General features: G+C 33.1%; 2 protein-coding genes across 2 annotated transcripts; both read right to left on the bottom strand.

Annotated features, from left to right (window-relative positions):
• Positions 1–374: 374 nt before the first annotated feature.
• LOC120068013 (labd-13Z-ene-9,15,16-triol synthase, chloroplastic-like) lies at positions 375–4,043 on the bottom strand. The gene is made up of 2 exons (XM_039019674.1): positions 2,802–4,043; positions 375–1,157 (listed from the first exon to the last, which is right to left on the bottom strand). Exons 1-2 carry the CDS (start codon positions 3,744–3,746, stop codon positions 522–524), a joined length of 1,581 nt encoding a protein of 526 aa, XP_038875602.1. The 5' UTR covers positions 3,747–4,043; the 3' UTR covers positions 375–521.
• A 13,213-nt stretch (positions 4,044–17,256) lies between these two features.
• On the bottom strand, positions 17,257–18,061 carry LOC120067405. Its single transcript, XM_039018974.1, has 2 exons — positions 17,942–18,061; positions 17,257–17,712 (listed from the first exon to the last, which is right to left on the bottom strand). The coding sequence occupies exons 1-2, from the start codon at positions 18,059–18,061 to the stop codon at positions 17,257–17,259; spliced, it is 576 nt and encodes a 191-aa protein (XP_038874902.1).
• Between the last annotated feature and the right edge of the window lie 3,467 nt (positions 18,062–21,528).

Here is a 21,528-nt window from a genome sequence, read left to right as displayed (position 1 = left end):
TGATTGGGCATATTATTGTTAGATCAAAATGACCCACAATTAAAAGTATAAAAATTAGAATAGTACATTATTGTGAATAAAGTCACTCAAAATCGCTTTTTAAACATGTTCACAAAATCTATATCCTTGATAACTTTAAAAGTTGGTTCTCTTAGAATCAAGCGGAAAAAAAATTAAAATTTTAGTTATACTCGCAAGAAATTAAGATTGATTTTATAAATGTTGTACCTTTCTCGTCTAATCAAATTTAATCCCCTAATTTTCTAAATTGATTAGTTAAATGCAACCACTTTTTAATTAAATAAATTTTAATAAAAGAAATCACGTCAATATTGATAAGATGACATATATTTTCTATCATTATACAGCAGAATCACAATGTTTATATATTTAATCTTCAATGACAAACTTTGTAACACATCTTGACATATTTAAATTTAAAGTTTCTTAACCTGAAATACACAATTACCAACCATTATTTTAAAAGGACTACAACATACCCAAAATTAATGATCCATTATTTAGGCCATGTAAAGGTCCAAGTTGGAAAGGGTTGGCGTAGGAATAGCAACCAAAGGGTTAAACTTCTTATTGACAATTCCAAATCTCTCTTTGAAATCAAGCACTGAATCCTTCGGCAATTCCCACTCAAATGAATGCAACAAAGATGTCAATATGAACATCAACATCCTCTCAGCCAGTGGGATCCCTGCACATGACCTTTTCCCATATCCAAATGGGCAGAACTCCATGGCACTGTCACCAATAAATTCATCATTTTCAGCACAATTATTTAAGAACCTTTCTGGCATAAAATTTAAGGGGTTGTTCCAAGCTTTAGAATCTCTTTGAATGGCCCAAATATTAAAATAGATGGTTGAATCCGTTGGGATGGAGTACCCTCCAAAAGTGGTTGTAGACGTAAGAATACGAGGTACTAAAAAAAATATAGGTGGGTGTAAACGAAGTGTCTCTTTAATCACTGCATTTAAATAGCATAATTTGGAGAAGTGAAATTCTTCTGCTACTGCATTTAAACCTATCACTTCCTTTAGTTCTTCTTTCACTTTCTTCATTGTGTTTGGATGTTGCATTAGCTCTGCCATTGCCCACTCAATCGTAGTCGCTGTTGTTTCCGTTCCACCAATCACAATATCCTAGCGAAGAAAACAAATATCAAAGTTCGAAGCAACTAGTTAAAAGATATAAATCTTTGACGAAAGGTCAGATGAACGAAAACCTCATCCAACCTATTGTATCAACAAAGATCTCATACTTGTTCTATTATTCATTTTTACATATATAACATTTCTTTTAAAACTATAAATACTTTAATACTTTACACTTTTGGTACTTGAGTTTTCAATATCGATACTTTTGGTTATTGAGATTTAAATTTAGGTTTTATTTAATTTTTGAGATTTAAATTAATATGTTTGGTCTTAATTTTTGAAGTATGAAATTGATATCTACAAATAGAGTTGACCATTAATTGTCGTATGATGATATAGCAAATGATATATGTAGACTAGATAAGTGTTATTTTTAAAATGAGTTGAATTTTAATTTTTATTTATTCCTTTTATGTTTAGAGATTGCTAGAAATTAGTTTCAAACTTTATGTAGCAATAGCTAACCAAATTTTAATCGTGAGAGATTAAAAATGTCATCAACTAGAAGTTAAATTCAAAGGTTAAGGACAAAAATATTAATTTTTAGGTAAAAGTGATTGGTAAAAGATTAATGCTTGACCTCTTGCTGAATAATTAGCCATATTTAGGTATACATTCCGGGCTACAACCATCTTTTTTAAGCTCCATTCCACCTAGATAGAATAAAATACTAAAAAAACTAAAAAAAATTTAAGGAAAAGAAGAAAGAAGAGTTAGTCATATGATATATTATAGTTACATTGCACAATTAAGTAAGTGCAACCTAGAATACACCAAAATAATTTTCTTCAATAATTTTTTTAGGGAGCTATATTTGGGTGAATATAAGGTTGCACCATTTTTGGTGACCCGCCTAGTTGTCTAACATATAGTAGAAAAGAACTCCAAAATATTTTTTAAAAAGAAGAAAGATTAGTTTTCCTGTGATAAATTCAATTTGGGACAATTGCATGGGTCGAAAAAAATGGATGCAACCGACAATTGTAGGCTGAGTATTTTTCTTTTGAAAAATATTTGGGTGCATCTCGACTTACACTCCATTTTTATACAATCCATCCAAGTGTCCAATCACAACAAACTTTTTTAAAAGAATATTTCTGTTTATTTTTCTCTTTTGTGAATGAAGGGGATAAATACATATGGGTGCATCAAGTATTTCTCTTTTGTTTTTTCTTAAGGAGGTAGGTATTATTTATAAGAGTAATACTTGGGTTTTATACCTTTCACTCTCATCACACAAATAAGTAGGAAAATTATTTCAAATGGTAAAACTATTGAAAATATTTACAAGATATAACAAAATTTTATAACTATCAATGATAAACGTTGATAGACATTGATAGATTAAAGTCTATCAATGACATTGATAGACACTGATAGAAGTTTATTAGTGTCTATCAACGTCTATCATTGATAGTTTTAAAATTTTGTTATATTTTGTTATATTTTAGTTCATTTTTCTATATTTAAAAACAATCCAAATATATATATTTTTTTAAGAAAAGAAGAATTTGTTGTTGGACAAATCATGTTCGGCCAATTTAGTAGACGTACAAAGACAGATAATTTAGATGTAGTTATGTATTTTTGTGTTCATAATTGATTATTTTTTTCCCTAGAAAATCATACCAGTAGCAAGGCTTTGAGTTGGTCATCCGTAATGCACTCTGAACTATCTTCATTGTCCTGAAGCTCCAACAACATCTGCAGATACCCTCCTTTTTCCACACCATTTCCTCCCATCTTCCTCTGCTCTTCAATGGCAGAATTCAGAATCTCATCGCAAGCACGCATCACCTTCTTCGTCCTCTTCGCAATTCCCTGCAAATCAAACCGACCCAGCACCGGAAAAAAATCCGACACGTTCGGAGTTCCAAGCAACACCACAAGTTCATCCATCACTTCCCTAAACTTCACTTCCAAGTCAACCCCATCCTCTCCAATCAGCCGCCCTGAGTCTCCCCACGTCATGGCCATAACCGATTTCAGAGCGGCGAGGAAGCCCACTTTTCTGATTTCTATTTGGGTTCTGGCCGTTTCGAACACGCCTTTGATCACTTTTCTCACCTCTTGTCTTCGAACAGAGTAGGATGCATCGAGGTTTGATTTGCTAAGCATTTTGCGGACGAAGATTTTTCTCAGCTTCTTCCAATCGCCGTCGTCCTGGGTGAACACAATGCCGGAGCCGCCGTAGCTGGAGAGAAAAGCACAAACGGAGGTATCTCGGTTGGGTAAGAGCGCTTCCTGGTGGCGGAAGGCTTCTTTGATGGAATCGGGGGAGGTGAGAACGATGGAGAGCTTGGTTCCAAGACGGAGCTTGAAAACTGGGCCGTAGATGTCGGCCAAATGGGTTAATTTGTGGTGGGGATTGGCTGATAAAAATGGAAGGTAACCGACCAGCGGCAGGCCACGAGGGCCTGGAGGCAAACTGGGACGCCGGAGTTTTGGTCGGAACCAGAAAAGAGCGAAAGTCAGGACAACTAAGAGAATGGAGAATGAAAGTTGTTTGTCTTCATTCGAATCTACAGACCAAAATGAGGTGAGGAAGAAGGAGAATGGAGCTGAGATTGACATTGAAATTACCAACGGGGTTTTGGAAAAATGAATGCTTTGAAGGTTGGGGAAGATCTTAAAACATTAGTAGCCTTTATAGCGTTAGTTTGTATGAAGAGCAATCCACCTATCTTTCTTATATGAAAGAGCGTGTCAAAATTTGAAAAATAAAAAAAGAAAAAAGTACTGCACTAACTATAAATGCACCGAACTAATGTTCTTTGGAAAGTCATATCTTTGTTCTTAGAATTATCCAAAAAAAACTTTTTAACGGAGATAAAGTTGGCTCTTATATACTAATGTTCACTTGGTTAGCCAAGGTGAAATTTTGTTTGCGCTCCACAAAGGAATAAGAATGAGCTTGCAGATGCACCTTAAGAATGTTAGAAAAAGGGAGTGCTGATTTTTTTAAATTACTTTAATCCAACTCAAAGTTGGTGGATCAAACATATCAAACCTAACAACCTAGGCACTTTTTCATGGAGAAAATAAAAACATTTGAGAACACAAAGGATGCATATATGGACCTACCACGTGCTTTTTTGTGCAATCTACCCCACTATAATTGGCATGGAATGGCTAGATATTTTTGCAAACACTAAATGACAAATTAAATATTCAAAATAAATCATTCAAAAAATGTTTATTCGGTAACTATAATGTTTTTTTTTCAAATATTTAATTCAAAAAATAAATCATTTAGGAAGAAATTATAATGTTGGGTAACTATTCAAAATAATTTTTCAAGTGTATTTGAATCTATTTTTTGAAAAGTGTTTAAATAAAAATGAGTTTTTTGAAAAACATTTTTTTGATAAGTCAATCCAAACGGATGCTTAATCACATAAATAACCAATTATTCCCAATGTGGTAAATAAAATTTTAAGGGTCAAAGTAGTTCGACTCAATATTATTGACATGACTTTCGTTTAAAGAGATCGAAGGTTTAATCTCCCAATAAATAATTTTTTTAGAGAAAAATATTAGTAATAGAAAACCATAAATTTGAGAGAGAGAGAGAGTAGAGTTAGGAAAATTTATTGAATGATGAGGCAACATTGTGACAACTCCGTAATATCTATTCGTTATAAATTTAAAATCTTGGAAGGGCTTAAGTTTGCTCATCTTTCTTTGATGGAAAATATTATTGCTTTATCTAATTGTGGTGATTGATATGCTAAACCGCTCGTTGGATCCTTTTCTTGAGGTCTTACATCTGATTGAAGATATTTAGGTGTTTGTGTCTTCTTTCCAACCCATTTGACCCGGTTTGAGCATAGAGACTGGAATCATGTGACCCATATCTTAGTTCGTGCGTGGTTTATCTGCTGTGTTGTATTCGTGGTTGCTTGTCTGATGTTCTAGACTGGTCCATTTCAATTTATAATAATGACATTAATTTAATTTTAAGTTCTATTTTTTCGGTTCACATATCAAATAAAAATTCCAAGCACATTCGGGTAACTTTCCCTAAAACATATCTCGTATAGCTAGAAATAAAAGTCCCATTAAAAAAGAAAACTTAGAAAGAAAGCCAAACTTTTGTTCAACGATTAATGTAGGGTCAAAATTCAAACATCTTTCGTCTCTCATCAGTGTTATAACCCTTTAACTAATTCAACTGTATATATATTAAGAATTGTGGGAACCAAGAATTATCATAAGATAATATTTAAGAGACACTTGGGACGTTATGAGTTGACTTACTAAATATAGAGTTATTTAGTTTATAGAGTTAATTAGTTTATAGAATTAAACAATATGTGTTTAGGGTACATAGTTGTTTAGTTGGAGTTTAGAAAATTTGTGTTTAGAATGTAAAGTTATTTAACATTGAGTTATGAAGTTGGATTGTTCAGGAAAAAGTGTTTTTTTCAAAAAATCATTTTCATTTAAACATTTTTTTTTATACAAAAGGAGTTTAAAATAAAAAATTCTATGCGTTTGGTTACTTTTTCTCGCGAGTGTTTTTATATACAAATGTGTTTTGGTTTCCTATATGTACAAAGTGTTTGCACGAATTAAAGCCATTAAGATGTCACAGTTAGCCTAAGCAAATGTGCAAAGAAGTCTTCCCCACGCAAACCAAAAGTCGATTAACCATACTTTAACAGTTCTCCAAAAATCTTTCTACCAAAAAAAAAAAAAAAAGTAAGGAGCTATTTGGGATGCTGAGTTGAGATAGGATGTCTAAAGTTTATATGTCTGTAGAGTTCATATATCTGTGGAGTTCATATATTTGCGTTTGGGGTACAGAGTTATTTGGTCTGAGTTCATATGTTTGTGTTTGGGGTACAAAGTTTAGTTCATATGTCTGGATATCTGATACAGTTTTTTGAACTCTAAATAATATACTTTTATGATTATTTTTGTTTTCAAACTCTTTTAAGCAATAATTCTATCCATCTTTGTTTGAAGAAAATATGGGTTGTAATTTTTTTCTTTTAATTTTTAAAATTGTTCTTTCTTTCTTTCTTTCTTTCTTGGGCAATGAACAACAATGAACTCAATACATTTCTGGTAGAAATATAGTTAAATAAAATAAGAAACTAAAGCGAAATCAAAACTTTTGATTTTAGCTAATTTTTCTCTATAAATTTCGTATCATCTTCTTCTTTATCTTTTCTTTTCTTATTATTGTTGCTCTATATTTTTACTATGTCATTAACTTTTTAATTAAATCTCCTCCATCATCGTAACTGTCAATGGCATGTCACCACATTTTTTCAACAGTTTCACTTTCATTTCCTCTAAATTTAGAGAAACATCAAAAAATAAATATCTATTTTTCTGAAAAGATATTTAAGATTTTTGGTGGAGTAGTTCAAGAAAGAGAAGAAGATTAAAACACAAAAGATTAAAGTTAGGGTTGGCAATGGGGCTGGGGCGGGGCGAGGGCCATCCCCCGTCTCTTGCCTCGTGGGGGAAATTCTCTCCCATCCCTGCCCCTGTCTCTTATACACATCTAGATGTGTATAAGAGACAGGTCTCCATCCCCGCCCCGTCCTCGGACGGGGCCTCGAATAAATTCCCCGATTTGACTCCATCCCCGGTCAAACTGGGGAATCCCCGGCCGGAACAGGGCGGGTCCTCGTAGGGACCCGTCCCGTCGGGTTTTTTTGCTAACCCTAATTAAAGTGGTCCAAATTTTCAACCTACATCTACACAGCCAGAGAATACCTCGTTGATTCAAAAAAGCAAAAATGAAATATATTATTATAGTTCCCTTGAAAACTCTTTGAGAAAGATATTATATTTATCATAAGGAAATTAAAAAACATTTGAAAACTATCTATTCTTCATCAAAGCTTATTGAAAACCTTTGGGAAATATATTATATTTATCATAGGATTTTAAAAAAGTTTTGAAAATTATAAAACTCTTTATCGAAGGTTGTTGAAAACCTTTGAAAAAGATATTATATTTATCAATTATTTTTAAAAAATCTTTGAAAATTATCCACTAATTATTAAAGGTTATTGAAAACCTTTGAAAAAAACATTATATTTATCAAATGAGTTTAAAAACCTCTAAAAATTATCTACTGTTATCAAAGGTTGTTAAAAGACCTTTGAAAAAGATATCATATTTATCAAAGGAGTTTTAAAAAATTTTGAAAATTATTCACTCTTTATCAAAGGTTACGTTATTGAAAACCTTTGAGAAAGATGTTATATTTATCAAAGAAGTTTAAAAAACCTTTGAAAATTATCTACACTTTATCCAAGGTTATTGAAAACCTTTAAAAAAGATATTATATTTATCAAAGACATTAAAAACCTTTGAAAATTATCTACTCTTTATCAAACGTTATTGAAAATTTTTGAAAAATATATTATATTTACAAAGAATATTAAGAACCTTTGTAAAATATATTATTTTTTTTTATCTTTAAAAAACCTTCGAAAATTATCTACTATTTATTGAATGTTATTAAAAACTTTTGAAAAAAATATTAAATTTATCAAAGAACATTTAAAACCTTTGAAAAATATATTATTCTTTATTAAAGGAGTTTAAATAACCTTCGAAAATATATTATCCTCGGTTGAAAATAATTAATTAACCTTTGATAGTAATATCTATTTTTAAGTTGTTAAATATATATTTTATCAATGACCACCAAATTCTTTAGAAAAATATATGTTATCTTTTATCAAAATCTTCACAAATTCTTTTTTTTCTTCCTTCAATATTTTACTATGATTCTTCTTTTATATTTTGCAATTTCATCTACGTTGTTTTCATCGTTCATCGATGATTTTTAATTTTGGAGAAGCTCGTCATCTCGACTTGATCGGCTAGAAACGAGGATTTGAGGATTTGAGGATTTTTAATTCTTGTGTCCCTATGGAGATAGCTTTGATATTAGCAAACTCTATAGAGATGAGCAATGGCAGCTATTCTGAACAAGTTTTTAGAAAATCGTTTTGAGGATAGTTTTCAAAAAGGGATAGTAGAGATGCATAAAAAATTTGTTTTTAGTTGATCGATTGTAGTTTGATGTTATAAAATTTCAATAGTCTTTTGGTATACTTTTATGATATATAAGTTTACTTCCATCCATGTCATTGTCTATTTTTTCTATTATATTCTTATACTTTGTAATCCATGGTACTACAGGTAGATGAATTAGTAAAAACAACTTTCTGAGATTTGTCAATAAATGTGCTAAAAGGTTTTGTAAGAGAATTTTCGAAGGATATACAATTGTTGATAAATAAGTTTTTAAAGGTTTTTAAATTTTTGAAAATAACATGATAAGCCTTTAAAAATAATGAAAACCTTCGACAAAGACACTTGATAATAGATAATTATCGATAAATAATTTGACAATTATCGAAAATATATGACTTTTGAAGAATAATAATTTTCGAACGTTAATCAACCTTTGAAAAATAATTCTTTTCAAAGGTTAGTAAACCTTTGAAAAAAAAATTTCGACGGGATCTATTTTGACACTTTTCAATGGTCGAGCTAACCTTTTAAAAAAATGTATCGAATGTTTATTAAATATTTTTTTTTTAAGTTTTGACCTTCCAAAAAAGGTCCATTTTCGTATAGTGATCTTGTTGTCCTCTGATTTTTGAAGATTTTAATCTCAGTTATGTGGATAGATGACTCAAATTAAGCACCTCGTGTACCTTTGAAGAGATCGAATGAATAGCAGTCACATGTTGGGGTTTGTGGAATGATCAAAATAAGCTTATTAATGGTGATCCTATTCCTAACACTACTGTTCCGGCAAATTGGATACAATATTATTTTAAGGAATTTGCCTCTATTAAATCACTTCAAATCCTGGTAACAACTTGAATAGAGTTGCAGATTCCGAGTTTCTATCATCATGGTCTCCTCCTTTGAATGATTTTATAAAAATAAATGTTGATGCTACATGGAAACAAAGTCCTTCTACAGGACTGAGGATTATTTGTAGAGATTCAAGGGTTGATATCAAAGCTTGAGATATGAAGTACTTTATTCCAAATGCTCCTTCGGTTGAAATTAAAGCTATTTTGGAGGGTATTCCTCTTCAAAATTCGCCGGAATTTTCCAAAGTAATTGTGGAATCAGACTATCTTGAAGTTGTCAATTTATTTAACAGGAGAGATTGAGTGTTTAATCATGAAGAAACGTGTTTGTGAACTTGAGTTGCTGATGTTGAAGTTGATTTGATGTTATGTGGTTTAATCTCTAATACTTGATCCTCTGATTCTCTCTAGACTCTTCCGTGATCAGCTTTAGGAGTCAAAATCAAGAAGTCTTTTGATTGTAGAGAATTCCCTTTAAGCTCTTAGAGTGTAGAATTGCTGACCCTTGAAATGAATAGGACTCTTTGATGAGCTTCGTGGGCTTGGGTCTGGTTAGCCCATGGGTTTGGGCTTGGTTGGTCAATGAGTTTGGTCTTTAGGCTCAATTAATTGGATTTAGGTTAGATTTGATATTTGGGTCAAATTTGACCTATTTCTAGGCTTAGTTGGACTTGGACCCAAATAATAATATCAAATTGGGCAAATTAATTTTATCTGATTCAAAGGTTATGGTAAGCCATCGAAATTTGTCTTCAATTTCAATTTGGGACATATATCAACTCCTAATTGAGCCTAAATTTAATAATTTGGAATTTCGTCATTAATTTAGTAAATGACTTGGCAACTTGTGATTAGTCCAAAATTTCTCATTCAATACGGAGATCTTTTGCAATTCCTCTAAGTTCGTCTCTATTTCTTTTCTATATGTTGGCAGAAAACTGATTATTGTAGCACATGAAGGAACTAAAAGGGCTAGGTGTTACAAACTAGAGAAATTGGAGAAAAATGTAAAATTTAGAGGTCCTTTGGATTTATGTCAAAGATCGAAAATAATGAGATTTTTGGCAAAACATGTGTCACTCACATGATGTCCACTTTTATAATACCGAATTTGCCTCTAGTATGGTCAGACAACAACATTTTCAAATTAGTGTAATTATTATAGCGTGCATCAATTCTGAATAGAAATACAATGCAAATGGAAAGTGTGTATTAATTATAAATAGAAATACAGTGTAATTACTATCACATGTATCAATTATGAGATTCAAACTATGGATTCAAGAGAAAAAGGCGGTGCATCTTTTGGCCAATTTGAATTTCGAATTGGCAGTTTAATATCACATTTGATTTGATATAACCATTTTTGAAATTTATTAAAAATGAATCAATTTCTAATTTGTATAACTCCATTTTGAGTTTAGTTTATACTAGATCTTCAAATTTTACATTATCTTATAATTTTTTTTATTATTTTAAATTCGGATGAATATATTTGATTCCAACTAAGATTTTATTCATTATTTTATACATATTATCATCAAACAACGGTATATTTCATTCAAATTTTCTCTTTTCAGTTTTTTATCACGTTTTATCACTTATCATCTTATTATATTATTACATCATTTAAATTTTTTTTTATATACACTTTGTTTTATCATTATCTTAAAAAAGTCGGTCTTTTCTACAAACAAGCAAGTAGTCACTGTTTAAATCTTTCTATTTTTGCTATGACTCTACAACGAGTAAGGATTCTTTTCGATGATAGATGGGATGAAAGTTCACACTATCATGATTATCATGTTTTTTAGACTTATATTCCATTAGGTTCATTGTGTTCCAACAATTTGTTGATTATATTTAAGGTAAGTTTTTTCTGTCTTTCAATCTCTCTGTATCTCATTTGACCTTGTACGAGGATGGTTCCAACAATTCAAATCTTATATGAATGGTTGAAGATAAGGATGTTTTGTGGTTGATGTTAGTTCTTTTGAGATCCCCTAAAAATGATTTATGTGTAGTCGTTGATACCGTATCGTCTGGTACTTCTGAAAATACAGTGTATTTCAATAATGAGTTAGTAGAAACAAACAAAACTCTTCCTCATTTTTTCCCTTAATGTAAATTTAAATTTATTTTTTTATTATCAAATTTGATTTTAATGTACTAATTTATCTTTATTTTATTGCTCTCTACTAGTTCTGTGGTTCCTACTAATACATTGTATTTGAATAATAAAGCATAAACAAATTCTTCTCCCCTCTGAGCACATTAATCATTGAAAATTAGTTTATTTTATTTTGATGAGGTCCAACATATGTTTCAAACACAGTATAACATATATTTCATTAAAAAAAAAAAAAAAAACTATATTTCACATGACTTTATCAAGACAATGTATGTGAGATCCCAAGTTCAAGTCAATTTGAATTATTTATCTTAAACTATTTTAGCTATGTATCCATCTCTCACTCTCACGCAGACACTTCCCAAGGTCACCTCGCAACAAACGCCCTCGTTTGCTGTCGGTCTAGCCACCCCGCCATTCCAACCATGCCAGTTCTTTGTTGATCGTCGTTCGTGATCGTTACTGTCGCATCCAAGGATGGATTTTTCTTCTTCCGTTTTGTTCCTTTCACAACTTTGTCTCAGTCTCTCTCAGATTATATATGAGAAGGTTAGACTTTCTTCTACGATTTACAGTCACTTACCGGTATAGATGAGATTATTGTGACGATTTGCAAAGATTTGTTGTTGTATGTGACTTGAGAAGTGAAGGTTTATGGTTGGGCAGCCGAATAGACTTTTGTTTTTGTCTTCATACTTCTAATGTATGTGACTTTTGGTTTAGAAAAATCGAAATCCCTAATTTTAATTTGAAGAAGACTCTTTGGTATTTTGAATGCACTCCTCGGATTGTGTATCAATCATATCAAATAGGCTTTGATTTGATTGTTGACAGTGCATCGATTTCCATGTATTTGATTTAGTTATAGGATATTTTGTTGTTTTTCGAATTGTTTAGAAACTCCTCAAATTGAATTCTTGAACATTGGATGTTTTAATTTAAGCGATCGTATTTTTTACAATTTCCTACTTTTATTTTTTAATTATTTTTTCAATTTGGCCATTTTAACAATTAAATAAATTTTTTGTTATTAGTCCAAAATAAACCTTTAATTTTCCTATTTATCTGGTCAGCCCTACAAACTATCTGGTTTTTGATGTAGATGTTTCCTAAATTGGGCTATTTCCTTGGCCCAAAATGTTGTAAGATTGCCAATTGACCTTGAGGCTTAATACGAAGTATTTCTTGAAAAAAAAAAAATGAAAAATGAAAGAAAGAAAGAGAGAAAACACTGAGAGAGAGAGAGACCGAACGAATTTAATTTCATAAAAAAATTAATTTGTAATATCATTTTAGTTAAACTATTTTTTTTTAAGTGAATTCAAACATTAACAATAATGCTCTGTTTTCACTATCTTTGTCTCATCCTATCTGTCTCTTTCTCTCTCTAACAAACTTCTCCGAATTCCTCACTTCCACTCTCTTGCATCACAAAAAAAATGGATTTTGTTCGGTTGTTTCTGGGAATTCCACCTTGACCGATTAGAGACGGATTGAAATTGGACGATGATGAAGAAGAATTACACAACGAAATCCCGTATTTGAGAGTGTAATAGTAAATACTACCTTTCGATATGGTTTTTGCAATTTGCCCTAAATAATATTTTCAGAAAAGGATATAAACCACATGCATGGAATGCATTAATGTACGAAATAGAAAATGAATTATCTTTTGATGGAGACCACCAGAATTGGGCTCAACATTCGATGAATCTCAAATTCCATCCACTAACTTGCCAGCTTCTAGCTCAACAACCACAAATTTCCTTCTGATGCTTGGCGGTATAAGCCCCATCGTGTCGTACCGATAGCTCTCCCCTAGTGAATTGGTGGACGTCTCAATTCTGGTGGACTCCATTAGAGTTTTCATATAGTTACAATTCCGATAGACTCTGTTAAGGTTTTATTCTTATTATTCCGGTGAATTCTGTATCGACAACGCATCTTATTTTTCTTATATTTTTTTTTTCTCTCATGTGTTTTAAACCATTGAGGCGTCACATCAGGTTGACAAGAATATTTTTTCTCATGTCCTTAATGTTAGTTTTGTGCCCAATTTTCACCAACATAAAAATTTAGGGGTTGAAATTGCAACTATTATCATACTTTGGTAGATTCTATAATTTTCTCTTTTATTTTTTATTTATTAGAAAATTTGTACGGATGGCCCAATTTTTGGGTCCAAAATGTCAAATGACCCATTTTTTAAAAAATAATGTCAATTGACCCTCTGCTGACATCATCGCTATACCAAATTACGTAAATTACCCTTACACCAGCCTTCTGAGGTAAATCTCGCTCTCATCTGATTAAACACTCTCGCTCTCGCTTGAAATTCCCTAGTTTGATGTGATTGCTCGTCAGTATATGAATGATTTGACAATTTTCATGATGGACGCCTCAAATCAAATCAATAATATCTAAACACAATACAATGATGATTTCTTTAAACTCTAAACTCCATTTCAAAGGTGATTACTTCTCTGATTTTCGACAGTGTTTTGTTGAACGGAGATTTTTCGAACGGGGATTTCCGAGACAAGACTTTTTCAGAACGGAACAGCTTTTTCAGAAAAGATGTTTCATTATTTTGAGTCTGTTTAATTATTTTTGCTGTGTTATTTCTAGACAGGTAACATTACGAAATTTTGTATTGGGAGAGAGTAAAAAAGAGCAAGAGTAAGAGAGAGAGCAAGAGTAAGAGAGAGCGAGATTAAGAGAGAGTGAGATTACGAGATAGAGCGAGATTACGAGAGAGAGAGAGAGATTTCGAGGGAGAGCGAGATTGAGAGCGAGAGTACATTTCAATTGCTTGTACAACTTAATGACAAATGTTCTCTTGCTTTGTAGGATGACAGAAAAGTGTCTACTTATTCGATATGGAGGTGATTGGGATGAGAATGAAAGTTCGTATATTGGGGGACAGTTGACCGGAATCATTGTGCCTCATAAATTGAAGTATGAAGAACTTAAATCTCACATTTACAGGGTTACAAATATCAGTTCTTTAGAGTTTAATCTTATACTGAAAGTTAAATATAAGCTTGAATTTGAAGGCCCTCCACAATGCATAATGAAGGATGATGATGTTCGCTTCCTTCTTTTGCGAGAAGAGCTTAGTAGACTTTAGATAGCTATAACGTTGAAATCTAATCAGGACGAAAAAATTGGAATGGGGTTTGGAAATGTGAGTTATGATGATACGACTATGGACAGACAATACGAGGAATCATACCAGTTTCGTCAAGAAGAGGATGATATTCCATTGTATACCAACACTGTACCATCAACATTCGATTATATGAATTATGGTCTTTTAGTAGATGTGAATGAGCAACCAGCAGGATTGAATGAAATGGATCGTGATCATGGAGGTGCGTCATTCTACAGCAGCTTCAGTGGTTCCACCATCTGTGTCTTCAAATCATAGGACAGAATTGATTATGTCTGGCACCTCTTCATCTGGGACAGAGGACGTTAAAGTTAGTAAATTATTTTTTAGCAAAAAGGACTTGAAAATGAGATTATCTATTTTGTCCATCAACAAAAATTTTGAATTTAAGGTCAGAAAATCAACCAAATCTATGTTCACTATCAAATGTATTGAGGAGACATGTAAGTGGAGCCTTCGTGTAGTAAAAATGGAAGGGTCTGATATATTCAAGATCACAAAGTACTGCAGTTCGCATATATGTTCAATTGGAATTCTGAATCACGACCATAGACAAGCAACTGCTACGGTTGTTGGTCAGCTCATTAAAGATAAGTTAACGGGAATAGGACGTATTTATAAACCTTGTCATATCGTTGAGGATATGAGAAGAGATTATGGCGTGAACATAAGTTATGATAAAATGTGGTGTGCAAGGGAAGCCGCGTATGATCTCACTAGAGGTACTCCAGAATACTCATACTCTATACTACATGCTTATGGAGAATCGCCAAAAATAGAGAATCTGGGTACAGTCTTTGAGATCGAACTTGAAGATGAGATGCATTTCAAGTATATGTTTATGGCATTAGGGCCTTGTATTAGAGGTTTCACAAGCTATTGGCCTTGTATTATTGTTGATGGGTCGCACTTGAAAGGAAAATACAAAGGCACCATGTTGGTTGCGGTTTCTATAGACGGGAACAATCAATTATACCCACTAGCATATGCAATAATGGACAATGAAACCGATCGATCATGGAAATGGTTTATGTCAAATTTGAAATGCAGTATCGGAGAACCCGATAATCTGGGGTTTGTATCTGATCGAATGGTATCTATCGGCAATGTTATTCGTGCATTTTTTCCCATGGCATTTCATAGATTGTGCACATGGCATATAGAATAAAATCTAGTTACAAACTTTAAGGATAGCACGGTTGTTGGGATATTTAGAGATGTAGCAAGGGCATTTTACATGACAGAGTTCCAGACAAAATGGGATGAACTCCATAGTTTTCGAGACGGTACTGTCATAAAATATTTGGAAGACATCGGTCTTCAAAGGTGGGCACAGGTTTACCAAATAGAACGAAGATATGATAACATGACATCCAACAATGCAGAGTGTTTCAATTCGTTAACTAAAGAGTATCGACTATTGCCCATAGTATGCTTGATTGAACATGTTAGAGGAATGCTCCAATCGTTGTTCTACGAACGGAGGAATTATTGGGCATCTCGAACAACATTGCACTCTGACTACTATGAAACCTGATTGGCAAGTAAGGCCGATAAGGGCAAACGATATCGGGTGGAGCCTATTGGTTGTTATCGGGTACACGTGCGAGATAATCGATTGGACAGTATTGTCAATCTTCACACGAAGGAATGCACGTGTAAGGAATTCGACTCACTTGGTATCCCGTGTTTACATGCAATTGTTGTTGCCAAGGAATGAAATATACCCATCCATAGTCTTTGTAGTTGATTTTATACAGTGGACTCTCTAATGACTAAGTATGCGGAGCCTATAAATCCACTTGGCCACATATCTGAATGGAAGAGGATATGTAGAAAAGGTTATCCTTCCTCTGAAGTTTGTGCCACAAGCCGGGTGACGGAGAGTGATAAGAATACCATCTAGAGGTGAATTTTGAAGATAAATGAAATATGGTCGGTGTGGGAATTATGGGCATAACTACCAAAATTGTACCGAACTGCTTACAATCGTGCGACGTGCTGAAAATGCCAGAAACCGTGACACAAACACCCCTCATCTAGTTTAGTTTGTAATTAACTTGTAACATTTCATTTGTTATAAATACCATTGATCAGTTTTTCATACGTCATACTTGTAACATACTTCATACTTTTTCATACTTGTAACATACTTCATACTTTTTCATACTTGTAACATACTTCATACTTTTTCATACTTCATACTTGTAACACTTCATACTTCATATTTTCATCTTGTAAACAAAAAACAATAACAAGCTGGAGTATTTCTATAATAGCAATCTTTATACTCTCTCAATCTTCATACTCTCTCCAACTTCATACTCTCTCAATCTTCATACTCTCTCCATCTTCATACACTCTCCATCTTCATACTTTCTCTCTCAATCTTCATACTTGTAACAAAAAACAATAACTTCAGACTCTCTCAATCTTGCTCTCTCTCAAAATCTCGTTCTGTCTCAAAACCTTGGTCTCTCAATCTCACTCTCTCTCAAAATCTCGCTCTCTCAATCTCGCCCTCTCTCAAAATCTCGCTCTCTCAATGTTTGAACTTTGAACCTTGAACCATATAATGTTCTACATACCATTGATACAATGAAAAGAGAAGTAGCTCAATTATGCATGTTCTGATAAAATTATGATATTGAACTTTGAACTTACATAAAAAATACAAGTTCAATTATACAATGAAAAGAGCAGTAGCTTCATTATGCATGTTTTGATAAAATTATGATATTGAACTTTGAACTTTGACTTACATAAAAAATACATGTTTAATTATACAATGAAAAGAGTAGTAGTTCCATTATGCATAAAAAATAAATGTTTTTACATACATAAAAAATACAATAAAAAATACACGTTCTATACACATAAAAATTATGGAGTGTTTGCCGATAGTTGATATGCCAACTACATCCTATATTCATTAATCTTCTCCTGAGTGATTACGGACGGATCAGTACTAGTCACCAGGTGTTTTAGTAATTTGATTACGAAGATGCCACAATCAAGCGACCCGTGTTGTATGTTGACGTTCATAGGTCGCGAGATTTTCCAACGGACTGTGTATAGATCCGACTTTGAACGATCCACGTCACAATAGTGAAGTAGGGATAGTACTGTGACCGTCAATAGCTCTAGCCAATTCACCAGCTTTGTCATTGGTGTGTATGACGAAAGTGAATCGAACACGAATATGTGGCCTCTGTAAATGTCCATTGCAAGGACCATCCAGTGGTCACTGATATTCATCGCCGTATAAACGAAATCCACATCTGCCCATTTGATATCAAATTTACCGGTGACGTAGTCCTTATACGTGTCTTCATCTTCCCATGCTAGTGCAGCCTCTAGAAGTGTCTTATTCTTTATTCGTTTAAATACCCCATCACGAGAAGTTAAGAAATGAAATATCAAAATTTACCGTTACACCAATTGGCAAGATGGTGAATTTATGCATGCACATGTTGAGCCAGGTATAAAATTTTTCTTTCATAAAATAAAATAAAGTATTTATGGTCAGCATGAAAAATTACTATGTCAGTAAAAGTACAAGATAGCCAACATGTAAAGAAGTCAAGACGAGGAAACTTACACCACACTCGACCAATGAATTCGGGGTAATCAATTCCTTGAAGAATTGCTTGGCGAGTTGTTTAAAGGAGTTCTCTCGAACCTCATTGTCCATATTGTCGTCCGAGATCCAGCCCATCATTTCTGTAAGGATATTGTGTGGAACATCATGTGCTATGTTATATGTGACGATCGCTCTGGATAGTGACGTTGCTATACCTTGGAAAGGATGCTTAACCATACTTTTCTTTTTTACTTGAGTTGGAGGGTATATTTATCAACAGGTTTCCTCTTACGACTAATTCTTCGAGATTCCTACATAAACAGATAACAAAAGATTACTTATCAAGAAATATAAAAATAGAAACAAAGATTACTGATCAATAAATTACTCACCAGTGTAACTTCTTCTGTGGTCGTAATAATCCCAGAAGTGTCGGCCTCTAGGATGTCAGACATGTTAGTCTCTATATGTGGCATGGTGAGTAAGGCAGACATGTTGGGCTTTGTTTGTGGGACGTCGGCCTCTATAGTTCGACGTCAATTGGTGATGTCGTGGTGGTATTAGGCTGTAGAGGGGGGGTAGGAGTAGGTGAAATGGTGGTATCGGGCTGTAGAGGGGGGATGAGAGTGTCAGAGGCAATCGCATTTTGGTATCGGGATCCCAAGATGGGATGGGTGACCTGGTCGTCTCCTCATTCACCGTGAAACCTTTCAATTAGTAAAGTAAAATGATGAGTTCACGAACACGTAAAAACTAAACACATAAGGACATAAAATGATAGTAAATGCAAACCTTGCACATAGACTGCAGCAGTGACAGGATGGCCGACAATTGCCCTTTCATGTCCGTCATATTTTCCTCCATACTGGATACATGACTATCTAAACCCGATACGACCATCCAACCTCGATAGTGAGCTATCAATGGTCTGCAAGTACGAATAAATAGACTTGTTGGGATTGGCTCCCTCTCTGCGGTGAGCAGCACACTCAAGACACTCCTCATCCACAAGTTACTCTCTATGGGAGTCCGCAAGATAGAAATCAAGTTGGTTCAACTCGTTCTCATCGCGTACGTCCCCCATCACATAATGGAACATATCATCACTAGGTGTGTATGTCCCTCCTTCCACCCTTTCATATTTAGCATCCTCGTGCTTAGAATGCTCAGGTTCATCCCCTTCCTCCACCCTGACAACTTCATCATTGTCATCTCCATGATGATCATCACTGTCACTTTCACTTTCAGGACTACCCCCATCACTAGTCGACCTATTGCCACTTTCAGAACTATCATCATTCGCGCCTAGATCAAATAGGTCGTCTGTCTACTGGGGTATCCCGAAACTCCCTCTCAGTATCTGACATGACAATACCCTCTTTAACCTTTATCTGCATTAACAACTCAGTAAATTGGTTAGTGTCAATTTAACAACCAGATAAACATATTATGCATAGAGTAAACGTACATTGTGAGTACTTGGAAGGACACTGAGTGGGAGCATGACCATCGTAATATGCGGGGTAAAGCCACCTTGCTCCTTCGCTCTACAATGTTCCCAGTTATCGATGAAGCTAGGATCTCTTACGTCCATACCTAAATAAAATTTAAAATATATTAAGAATAATAGTAATGTTAAATCAAACAACACGATTATTATGTTAAACAAATTTACCTGGAACGCTTGTGGAAATCCACGTAAATAGTACTTCACAACGTAATTTTTATTTCCTTTGACCTTCGTCTTGTATAGACTGCTCTTATCATTCAATGTAGTCTTTAGGGCATCCAATGTCCTCTCCCAAATTATGCAATCTATCCAAGTATCCAATCACAACAAACTTTTTTAAAAAAATATTTCTGTTTATTTATTTTTTTTTTTTGTGAATGAAGGGGATAAATACATATGGGTGCATCAAGTATTTCTCTTTTGTTTTTTTGTTTGTTTTTCTTAAGGAGGTAGGTATTATTTATAAGAGTAATACTTGGGTTTTATACATTTCACTCTCATCACACAAATATATAAGGAAATTATTTCAAAAGGTAAAACTGTTGAAAATATTTACAAGATATAACAAAATTTTATAACTATCAATGATAGACGTTGATAGACACCGATAGACTAAGGTCTATTAGTGATATTGATAGACACTGATAGAAGACTATTAGTGTCTATCAACGTCTATCATTGATAGTTTTAAAATTTTGCTATATTTTATAAATATAATATTTTAAACTTAGCTCGTGCGTGGTTTATCTGTTGTGTTGTATTCGTGGTTGTTTGTCTGATGTTCTAGACTGGTCCATTTCTATTTATAATAATGACATTAATTTAATTTAAGTTCTATGTTTTTCGGTTCATATATCAAATAAAAATTCCAAGCACATTCGGGTAACTTTCCCTAAAAAATATCTCGTATAGCTAGAAATAAATGTCCCATTAAAAAGGAAAACTTAGAAAGAAAGCCAAACTTTTGTTCAACGATTAATGTAGGGTCAAAATTCAAACATCTTTCATCTCTCATCAGTGTTATAACCCTTTAACTAATTCAACTGTATATATATTAAAAATTGTGGGAACCAAGAATTATCATAAGATACTATTTAAGAGACACAGAGACACTTGGGACGTTATGAATTGACTTACTAAATGTAGAGTTATTTAGTTTAGAGAGTTAATTAGTTTATAGAGTTAAATAATATATGTCTAGGGTATATAGTTGCTTAGTTGGAGTTTAGAAAATTTGTATTTGGAATGTAAAGTTGTTTAACCTTGAGCTACGAAGGATCTATTTGGAATGCATAGGAAAAAAAGTGTTTTTTCAAAAAATCATTTTCATTTAAACATTTTTTTTTTATATAAAATGAGCTTAAAATAAAAATATTTATGCATTTGGTTACTTTTTCTCGTGAGTATTTTTATATACAAGTGTGTTTTGATTTCCTATATATATAAAGTGTTTGCACGAATTAAAGCCAGTGAGATGTCACAGTTAGCCTAAGCAAATGTGCAAAGAAAGTCTTCTCCACACAAACCAAATGTCTATTAACCATTCTTTAAAGTTCTCCAAAAATCTTTATACCTATTTTTGGTATAAAGATTTTTGGTGGAGTAGTTTGAGAAAGAGAAGAAGATTAAAACACACGAGATTAAAGTGGTCTAATTTTTCGGCCTACATATACTGTGTAAGACAGCCAGAGAGTACCTCGTTGATTCAAAAAAGCAAAAATGAAAGGTATTATTACAGTTCCCTTTCCCCCCTTTTTCATATATAAAAATACAATCTCTCAAACTCGCAACCTTTTTACCCCATAACTATGATATTGTAGGTAATAATCGCATCTTCGTTGAAAATCCACATTATATGTATGAGGGCTGTAATTCTATTTTTTGTTACCTCCCTCCTAAAATTTAGGGTTTGATTATAATATATATACACACACATATATATTTGTTGAAAAAAAAAAGAAGAAAAATTATTAGCTCTCTGCACGACCCCATTCTCTCCCTCACGATTCTGCTCATCCACAACTCTCGACATTTCATTCTCCTCAAATTGCACGACTGTCGTTCGTCACATTTGCACTGCCACCATCGTGGGTCA

This window comes from Benincasa hispida, chromosome 12 (genome assembly GCF_009727055.1).
Source record: "Benincasa hispida cultivar B227 chromosome 12, ASM972705v1, whole genome shotgun sequence".
Classification (NCBI taxonomy): domain Eukaryota; kingdom Viridiplantae; phylum Streptophyta; class Magnoliopsida; order Cucurbitales; family Cucurbitaceae; genus Benincasa; species Benincasa hispida.
The sequence above is the reverse complement of the archived record's forward strand: the minus strand, read 5'-3'. Positions and strand labels throughout refer to the sequence as shown.

Coding starts and splice junctions, on each gene's coding strand:
- LOC120068013 (XM_039019674.1), bottom strand. CDS start 3,746: ATGTCAATCTCAGCTCCATTCTCCTTCTTCCTCACCTCATTTTGGTCT. Junction 1,158..2,801: donor AACTCAAAGCCTTGCTACTG/GTATGATTTTCT, acceptor TTTCTTCGCTAG/GATATTGTGATTGGTGGAAC.
- LOC120067405 (XM_039018974.1), bottom strand. CDS start 18,061: ATGATGGGCTGGATCTCGGACGACAATATGGACAATGAGGTTCGAGAG. Junction 17,713..17,941: donor ATTCATTGGTCGAGTGTGGT/GTAAGTTTCCTC, acceptor AAACGAATAAAG/AATAAGACACTTCTAGAGGC.